Here is an 8,919-nt window from a genome sequence, read left to right as displayed (position 1 = left end):
CTTGGCCAAAAATCATCAGATTCTTGAGCGGAATATCTTAAACGATTTGTACATCGATTCTCTTTCAATCTTCATTCAAATCTGGAAACGAATTATTTTTTCGATTTTTTGTTAAATTTTCTGGGGGATCGGCTTTTCTGGGGAATACCTTAAACGATTTGTATATCGATCCTCTTTCAATCTACATTCAAATCTGAATGTGTCTGATCTGAATCTGAATATGTTTTACATTAACATCTCTGCTAATAAATAGCGGATTCCTAAAGCCAAAAAAAAATATTTTTTTAAATTGTCATATTATCCTATTCATTTTATACATTTATTTTTAAAATTCAGCAAGTTTATTTTAAACCATTGATAGTTTTTGGTGCAAGAAAGTGATCTCTATTTCAGTGTAGCCAAAAAAGCTTCATCAAGATCCAAATTCCTGGCTGCTTTCGAGTCATCATCTAATCCACCAACCAAACCATACTCTGGTTCATCCAAGGAACTGCTAGGTGCCACATTATACATCCTACGATACGAAGCTTCAATATTCTCGTCCAACAGCCGATCGACAATGTCGCTTTGAACCTGCCCTGGCTCGGTGGCAGCCATTTTGAGAAGCAGCTCGGCATTGCTGGGTGGCATGGAAGGCAGTGGACCCTGAGGATCGGTGAAGTTTTGGAGATTTCCCCTCCGATCAGTACGCAGCGCCAACTCGGCACTATCTGCTCCCATCCTGCAGAGCGCACATCTACTTTTTCCGATTTTCTTTTTCAGATTATGGATGGCGATGCGATCCTGGGCAAGAAGCATTCGCTCCTGGGCTAGCTGCGCCTCCTTCTCGCCGAGCTCGTTAGCCCTTTTTCCCAAGAGCTGCAGCTTCGCTTGGAGAAACTGGTCTGCCTCGCGAGCCTTATGCTCCGCCATGTGAGTGCGGCTGGTGGCCATACGATATGCACTAGTTGCCTGTCCCAGCTCGTCCTCCTTTAGGTTCAGGGCATTCTCCTTGTCCATGAGGTTGCGTTTACGTTGCTCCACTTCCCGTTGCAGCTTGTGGCACCGATCCCGCTCCTCATCCGCCCGCCGAATGGCATCGCGAGCGACCTTAAGCTGAGCCTCCAGCTCCAACCGATCCTTGTCCAAGTCACCGTGCTCGTGCAACTTGTGCTGCAACTCGAGTTTCTGCCGTTCCACTGCCAACTGGGTACGCTCCTGCTGCAGGTCGTTGTGCAATCGTTCGGTTTCTGCCAACTGGAGGGTCTTTAGTTCCTCCACTCGCTTCTCATCCCGCTCCATCTGCTCGCGATGGAACTCCTTCTCGCGTTCAAAGGCCTTCCGTTCCGCTTCCAAACTGGCCATGCGCTGCCGAAGCTGCCAGTTCTCCTCGGCGGACTCCTTGGAAAGGCGTCCCAACTGTAGTTCCAATGTGCTCACCAGTTCCATAAGGCGTCGTTTCTCCTGATCGGCTGTTTCCTCGTCGATCTTGAGGCGCCTCTCCTGATCGGCCAGGCGGCGCTCGCGGATATCCAGTTGTCGCTCTCGTTCCTGACTCCCACTCATCCCGTCTCGCAGCTCCTGAAGATTGTCCGAAGCCAGTCGCAAGGTCTCTAGATAGTTCCCGTGATCCTGCACGGCCGATAGCTCTAGAGACTTGGCCTGTCTTATGCCTTCCAGATCCAATTCGTGTGAATGGCGCAGTTTTCGCATCTCATCTTCATGGTCCTGCTTCAAGTTGGAGATTTGTTCTACATAGTCTTCCTTAAGCTTCTCCAGCTTTTCAGTGTAATATTGGCGTAATTCGGAGTTCTCCAGTTTCAGGCGCTCCTCGACGGCAGCCAAGTGCTCCTCCAGGACTTTAATTTGTTTTCTGAGTAAAGAAATGTTAAATATTCCATAATTTCATAGCTATTAAATTATTTGTAAGCCCCTTTCATTGTACTTACTTGTAGGATGTATCAATCATTTCAATTTCCTGTTCGTAGTTGACCTTCATGTTGGCCACCAGCTCCTCAAGCCGCTGCTTTTCCAGCAAATTCCTCTTTACCTCCGTTTCCAGCTGCAGTAATTGCTCCTGATCCTTGCTAACCTCCCTTGCATTATCCTTGATATCCTGTTCTGGCTTTTCGGCTAAGGCTGCAGGAACCTCTTGGACATGGACAGGCTGCGCCATCATAAGCTGGATGTGCATATTGATGCGCTCCTGCTGGCCCTTGATATGCTCCTCCATTTGTTGCTGGCGCTGTAGTTGCTGCTGGATTAAGGCCTGGAACTTTCGATCCTGAGTCTCCTGGCGCCGCTGCATCTCTATTAAAGTGCGCTCCTGGTTCTTCATCTGGGCAGCAATTACCAGCTGAGCTTCCTGCTGCTGAAGGGCATTGAATTTGTGACTGCTCTCCATATTGAGATTGCTAAGCATCAGAATATTCTGCGTAGCAGTATTTGCAGGAGCTACTACAGGGATGTCCGCCTCCTGATCCTGTTCATTCTCATCAGAATCCGGCAATCGTAGGATATCAGTGGGGTTTTTGGCAGGAGTTGTGGCTACAGTCGGCTCCTTGGAGACTAGAGGTTTCGGTGTACTTGGCCTATCTTGGTCTACAATCGCTACAGCGGAGGCTGCTGCTGCCTCGAGACCCAACCAATCCGCTGTGGTTCCTCGTTTTCTGGAAACTGGTGTGGACATTCCCGACACTGTTGCATTTGTATCCTTGCCGAAGAGTCCCAGTGGATCAGCATTAACTGTAGCAGACTGAGCGGAGCTTCTTCGTCCTGTGGAAGTCTTAGGCCTCGCCTGTGAGTTCTCCGTAGTGGTGTCCGTGGATTGCCGCGACATTGAGGGCTTGGCAGTGGAAGGACGTTTCGAGGACTCACCCCCAGTCAGTATATCATCGAAAATATTTTTCTTGGGCTCCAGTAAATCGTCAAAGAGGCTTCTTTTTGCACCACCACTCTTTGGCCGCTTGGGATCAAAGCCCAAGTCATCATCTTCGCCAACATCGTCATCCAAAGAGATGGAAGGCTTTTGCTTTACAATCCTCGGAGTACTGGCAGCAATGGGTCTGCTCCTGGCACGCTGGCCCTGTCCTTGGACATCCGCCTCAGTCTCCTCCTGTATGCCAAATAAATCCTCAAGCTTTCCCTTTGGCTTTCCGGGTTTGGCTTGTTTTTTTAATCCTCCCGGAGCATCAAAAAAGTTGTCATTGTCCAAGCTATTGTCACTTAGCAAATCTGCTAGCGGATCGTCGTTAAAATTCATATTAAATTCTGTGAAAAAACACCCAACATAAAAGAATACAATGTAACTGAAAACAAAAGGTTGCTTAGTAACGATATGAAAGTTCCACTTTAGGACTTTACCAAGGATAATGATCAATAAAGAGCTATCGATAAGTTCTGCCTGCGTATTCGTGCGTATTCTAGGTTCTAGGCTATCATTATTTATTCAATATTTATTTTTTTTAATTATAAACATAAAGAAATCGTATAATTTTTCATCAAAAATTTGAATACTAAGAGCGCGCCATAACGAACTTCAGTATTAAATTCCAAAAAGATTAAAACATTCGATTACTATTGAATACTTATCGATTAATTGGAAACGCGTTAGTATATTTTCATTATTTACAAATTTCCAGAGTGTTTTGATTTTGATTGACCGGGAAAGATGAGCAATATTTACATCCAAGAGCCGCCCACATCGGGCAAGGTGCTTCTGAAGACCACCGTTGGAGACATCGACATAGAGCTGTGGGCACGCGAGTGCCCCAAAGCCTGCCGCAACTTTGTGCAGCTCTGCTTGGAAGGCTACTACAAGAACACCGAGTTCCACCGCCTGGTCAAGGGATTCATTGTCCAGGGAGGAGATCCCAATGGCGATGGTACTGGCGGCGAGTCCATCTATGGACAACCGTTTAAGGATGAGTTTCATTCACGACTCCGGTACACGCGAAGAGGCTTGGTGGGAATGGCCAACTCGGGCAAGGACGACAATGGCTCGCAGTTCTTCTTCACATTCGCTCCCACGCCGGAGCTTCAGAATAAGAACACTTTGTTCGGCAAGATCACCGGTGACACCATCTACAACATGCTCAAGCTGGAAGAGGGAATCGTGGACCACCAGGAGCGACCCATGCACGCACATCGTATCGTGGCCACCGAGGTACTAAGCAATCCCTTCGACGACATCGTTCCTCGCGTTTTGGCTAAGCCCACAAAAAGCAAGAAAAACAAAAAGGAACGCCAGGGAGTTAAGTGAGTCCTAGGCATTTAATAAGCGTATCTAAAATGTCTAACTGATAACCATGAATAATGTTATTATGTGAAATACTGCTGCTTTTCATTTGACATTATTTGCCCCATTTCCATTTTATATTTTGGCATTCCTGCATCTAAAAATAATAATAATTTCTTTAATCCCACCAGAAACTTTGGACTACTTTCCTTTGGAGAAGAAGCCGAGGGTGATGAGGAGGAAACCAATGTTTACGTTAAAAAAAACGCCGGGAAGGCCAAATCTCTTCACGATAATGTGGATGACCCCAAACTGAGCAAAGAACCAATAAGAGTGCCGAACGTTGAAAAAGCCGACAGCGAGGAACCTCTTTCCGACGATTGCAAAGAAGATAAAGACATGGAGAAGTCTTCATCAAAGTCCTACTCAGATCTCGTCAAAAAAAAACTATCAAAGGGTTCAAGCAGTCGTTCAGATAAGAAAGTAAAAGAAGTCGTAGAAGAAAGTGATTCAGACGACGACCAGGATGTTTTGATGACCCGAGAAAAGGAACAAAGTCGAAAAATATCCGAAGAAAAGTAGGCTCCTGAAATTAAATACTTTTCCCATTGACATTTATTAACATTTTGCCATTCCAGATCCAAGATTCGAGAGGAAATCGCGTCGCTCAAAAAGCAATATCAAATGGACAAGCAAAACAAAGACAAACTACTTGAAAGTACCCAGGAGAAGGTCTCAAAGGAGGAAATCAAAGGAGCTACCGATAACCATTATATTAAAGATTTTATACAGTCCAAGGAGAAATATACCGCCAAAGTGAAACTCCAACCCAAAGGACAGTCAAGGTGGGCCTTACCTTCTTTTCAGCTCTTTAAATTTTCTAAATAAATTGTATCCTTTTTTAGGGAGGAATTTACTTTGGGCCTATTATCCAAATTCCGTACGAAACTGGACAACCTGAAGCAAAAAAGTGGTTCTGAAGATTGTGATCCCGAACCCAAAGAACTAGACGAGAAAGCAGTTGAACAGGAAATAATCGGAGACGACTGGTTATCTCATACCTTGAATTTCAATAGCACGGCCCCTGTTTTGGCCAAGGATGCTAACAGTAAAGGAGATGATTGGTACGATGCCTACGATCCTCGAAATCCCCTCAACAAACGAAAACGAGGAGTTAACTCTTCATCCTCATCAAGCAAATCGCGAAAAAAGTAAATGGTATTGACAATATTTTAAATAAAATTATAAAACAAGAGAAATAGGAAAAAATCAAATAAATTTAATTTAGATGTTTTGAAATTTTGAGCTGGAAAATAATTAAAATAATATTCAAAAACTTGTATTTTTTAAAAATTCGCACAAAAGTAACTAATTTTGTATCGATGGATAAATTTGCACCTGTGCATATGGTCACACTGCGCATCTGAGCCAACCACTGTTATTCGCAGCTGAGACAAAAAAATCGAATTCAAGGTGAAGTAATTGGCTTCAACATAAAAGGTAATAAGAGTAAATTGCCAAATTCGTTTGCCAATTGCTCCAGTTAACAACACGATTTCGGCAATGCGTGAAAAGTTTAGAAAAAGACTTTGAACGCTTACGATTGCGTCAGGAGTGGATTATTGATTTTATTCGTCATTTGTTTGCCGTCGCTACAGCTACCCGAATTCTGTTGGCCGAAGAGAGGGGTGGAGAGACGAGCGGAGCAGAGGAGGAGCAACCTTAGTCATAGCAGCGAAATGAGTGCGAAGAGTAGGCGCCCGGGCACCGCCGGCAGCCAGACACCCAACGAATGTGTCCAGGTGGTGGTCCGGTGCAGGCCGATGAGCAACCGGGAGCGGACCGAGGGCTCACCGGAAGTGGTCAACGTTTATCCCAATCGGGGCGTGGTGGAGCTCCAAAACGTGGTGGATGCGAACAAGGAGCAGCGCAAGGTCTTCACCTACGATGCTGCATACGATGCCACCGCTACGCAGACGACATTGTACCATGAAGTCGTCTTTCCCCTCGTAAGCTCCGTCTTGGAAGGCTTCAATGGATGCATCTTCGCCTATGGACAAACGGGCACTGGAAAAACCTTTACAATGGAGGGCGTACGCGGCAATGACGAACTAATGGGCATCATACCGCGTACCTTCGAGCAGATCTGGCTGCATATCAACCGCACCGAGAACTTTCAGTTCCTGGTTGACGTCTCATACCTGGAGATCTACATGGAGGAGCTGCGTGATCTGCTGAAACCGAACTCTAAGCAGCTGGAAGTGCGGGAGCGGGGATCGGGAGTCTATGTGCCCAATCTGCATGCGATTAACTGCAAGAGCGTGGACGACATGGTACGGGTGATGCAGCTGGGCAACAAAAATAGAACTGTGGGGTTCACCAACATGAATGAGCACAGTTCCAGGTGGGTTTTTGTATTTCATCCAAGAAAATTACACTAACCCTTTGTTTTCCAGATCGCATGCCATATTCATGATCAAGATTGAGATGTGCGACACTGAAACAAACACCATAAAGGTGGGCAAGCTGAACCTCATCGATCTGGCGGGCAGCGAGCGGCAGTCGAAGACTGGAGCCTCGGCAGAGCGCTTGAAGGAAGCCAGCAAAATCAACCTGGCCCTCTCCTCGCTGGGAAATGTGATCTCCGCCTTGGCAGAAAGCTCGCCCCACGTTCCATATCGCGACTCCAAGCTCACCCGTTTGCTGCAAGACTCCCTGGGAGGCAATTCAAAGACCATAATGATCGCCAACATCGGGCCCTCCAATTACAACTATAACGAAACACTGACCACTTTGAGATACGCCTCGCGTGCTAAGTCCATCCAGAACCAGCCCGTCAAGAACGAGGATCCTCAGGATGCCAAGCTGAAGGAATACCAGGCGGAGATCGAGCGGCTCAAGCGACTCATTGCTCCACAGCAGCAACAGCGCAATGAAAAGCAGGCCACGGCCAAGAAGCAGCGAGTAAAGAAGCCCAAAAAGGAGCACGTTTCGAAAGAAATCTCTGGTTCCTTGCAGACATCTACGCTGGAGCCGCAAGTAGAGGAAGAGAGCGATCCGGAAGGCGATGAGCCCGAGTCGGATAAGGAGAATGAGGCCGAAGTGGCCAAATCCAATGAGGAACTGGAGCGGGAACGGGTGGAAAACGCCAAGTTGGCAGCCAAGCTGGCTGAGTTGGAGGGTCAGTTGGTGCGCGGTGGCAAGAATCTGCTGGACACCTACAGCGAGCGGCAAATTGAATTGGAAAAGAAGCTTGTGGAGATCGCAGAGCGCAAAAAGCGAGAGATTGAGATCCAGCAGCAGCTGGAGCTTCAGGAGGAGACTACTCTGGAGATACGCGAGCGCAACGTGTCCTTGGAACAGGAAGTGGAGCTAAAGAAGCGCAAGCTATCTAAGTGCTACGCCAAGTATTTGGCCCTGCAGCAGGAGCTAAATGACTGCAAGTCCGATCACAACCAAGATCTGCGCGAACTGGAGATGGCCCAGAACGAGCTGGTCAAGGAACTGAAGCGGCAGCTGCTGATCATTGACAACTTTGTGCCCATTGAGGTGAAGCAGCGTCTGTACACCCAGGCCAAGTACGACGAGGAGCAGGAAGAGTGGAAGTTTTCATCGATGACGTTGCCCACGCCTCCGGGGGGCGATGGAAAATTCAGCAGCAAGCGTCCGGTGTCCCATCCGCAGCGGAGAAGACCCATATCCGAATACGCTTTGCAGGAGGGAAAGTCGAATGCCCCCAGCTCCCTACGTTTCAAAAGCGAGAATATTGTTAGCTATGAGCTGGAAATGCCCTGCCGTACGACCCAGGAATACCGCACACCCAAGGTATCCGCATCGCTGAAGGCGGTCCTCGCCCAGGCTATGCAAACGGGTAGCGACGACATCGACATCGTGGACTCGCACACCAATTCACTGCGCAGCCGGCTGGAGAATATAATTAATGCCAATGCAAACGGAGGAGCGGGTACGGGAACGGCCACAGCTGTTGGTGCTTCTGTTCCCGCCGTGCGGAACATCAAATCCGGCCGGGGACTGCCGAGTGCCGGCTCCACCATCGATTCCAACCGCCGTCCACCCACGGGCCGGGTCCCGGCCAAGAAACCCGCCTCTGCGTATCCGAAGGCTCGCGGCCTGGTCAACAAGTAGTCGAAATAGACTCGAATCGAATCGAATTAAATTGAATTTAACCAATCTCAAGCGAACACAAAACTAACCAAAGTATTTATAGTCATTGCAATATGTACACCTCAGTACCCTAGCCCAATCTACTCACATTTCGCGCTTTGTAAAAGTTTCCTTTCGGCTTGAGTCCTTGAACTTACGTGGCATTAAGACATTTTAAAGTTTTTTACGCGACTTATAGAGAACTACATTTTAAATTTCCCATTTTTTTTAGCTAAAGCCATAGGTTTTTAAGGATTCAACCAGCCGACCAAACCCAGACACACTCTCCTTATTTGTTTTATTCTTTTTTGTTACCTGAACCCAATTATTTGTTATTGATTTTTAAGTGTAATTGTGTTATTGTGCTCAAATAAGTTGGCGCGTGCATTTACCGACTTGGGCCAGTCCTTCATTTACGTGCAATTTAAGCTTAAGTTTAATGGATTAAACCCCAACTGCAACAGACTATTGTTTACCTAGTAAATGATTATTTTTTAGTTAATCTTACGAACCAAATAAAGCAACTTCATACACACAGA

General features: G+C 46.9%; 3 protein-coding genes across 4 annotated transcripts; 2 read left to right on the top strand and 1 right to left on the bottom strand.

Moving 5' to 3' along the window:
- Positions 1-295: 295 nt before the first annotated feature.
- Positions 296-3,327, bottom strand: LOC6507144 (fas-binding factor 1 homolog). Its single transcript, XM_001956554.4, has 2 exons — positions 1,929-3,327; positions 296-1,852 (listed from the first exon to the last, which is right to left on the bottom strand). Exons 1-2 carry the CDS (start codon positions 3,239-3,241, stop codon positions 385-387), a joined length of 2,781 nt encoding a protein of 926 aa, XP_001956590.1. The 5' UTR covers positions 3,242-3,327; the 3' UTR covers positions 296-384.
- A 272-nt stretch (positions 3,328-3,599) lies between these two features.
- LOC6507913 (spliceosome-associated protein CWC27 homolog) lies at positions 3,600-5,515 on the top strand. The gene is made up of 4 exons (XM_001956555.4): positions 3,600-4,236; positions 4,408-4,794; positions 4,855-5,061; positions 5,122-5,515. The coding sequence occupies exons 1-4, from the start codon at positions 3,650-3,652 to the stop codon at positions 5,429-5,431; spliced, it is 1,491 nt and encodes a 496-aa protein (XP_001956591.1). The 5' UTR covers positions 3,600-3,649; the 3' UTR covers positions 5,432-5,515.
- Positions 5,516-5,612: 97 nt separating this feature from the next.
- LOC6507914 (kinesin-like protein Klp68D) lies at positions 5,613-8,919 on the top strand. 2 transcript variants are annotated; one of them, XM_001956556.4, is made up of 3 exons: positions 5,613-5,716; positions 5,875-6,620; positions 6,673-8,919. In XM_001956556.4, exons 2-3 carry the CDS (start codon positions 5,956-5,958, stop codon positions 8,360-8,362), a joined length of 2,355 nt encoding a protein of 784 aa, XP_001956592.1. In that variant the 5' UTR covers positions 5,613-5,716; positions 5,875-5,955; the 3' UTR covers positions 8,363-8,919. The 2 variants fall into 2 exon arrangements, with proteins under 2 accessions (XP_001956592.1, XP_032310434.1); XM_032454543.2 differs by having other exon boundaries at positions 5,622-6,620.

Source organism: Drosophila ananassae, chromosome 2R (genome assembly GCF_017639315.1).
Source record: "Drosophila ananassae strain 14024-0371.13 chromosome 2R, ASM1763931v2, whole genome shotgun sequence".
Taxonomy (NCBI): Eukaryota; Metazoa; Arthropoda; class Insecta; order Diptera; family Drosophilidae; genus Drosophila; species Drosophila ananassae.
The sequence above is the reverse complement of the archived record's forward strand: the minus strand, read 5'-3'. Positions and strand labels throughout refer to the sequence as shown.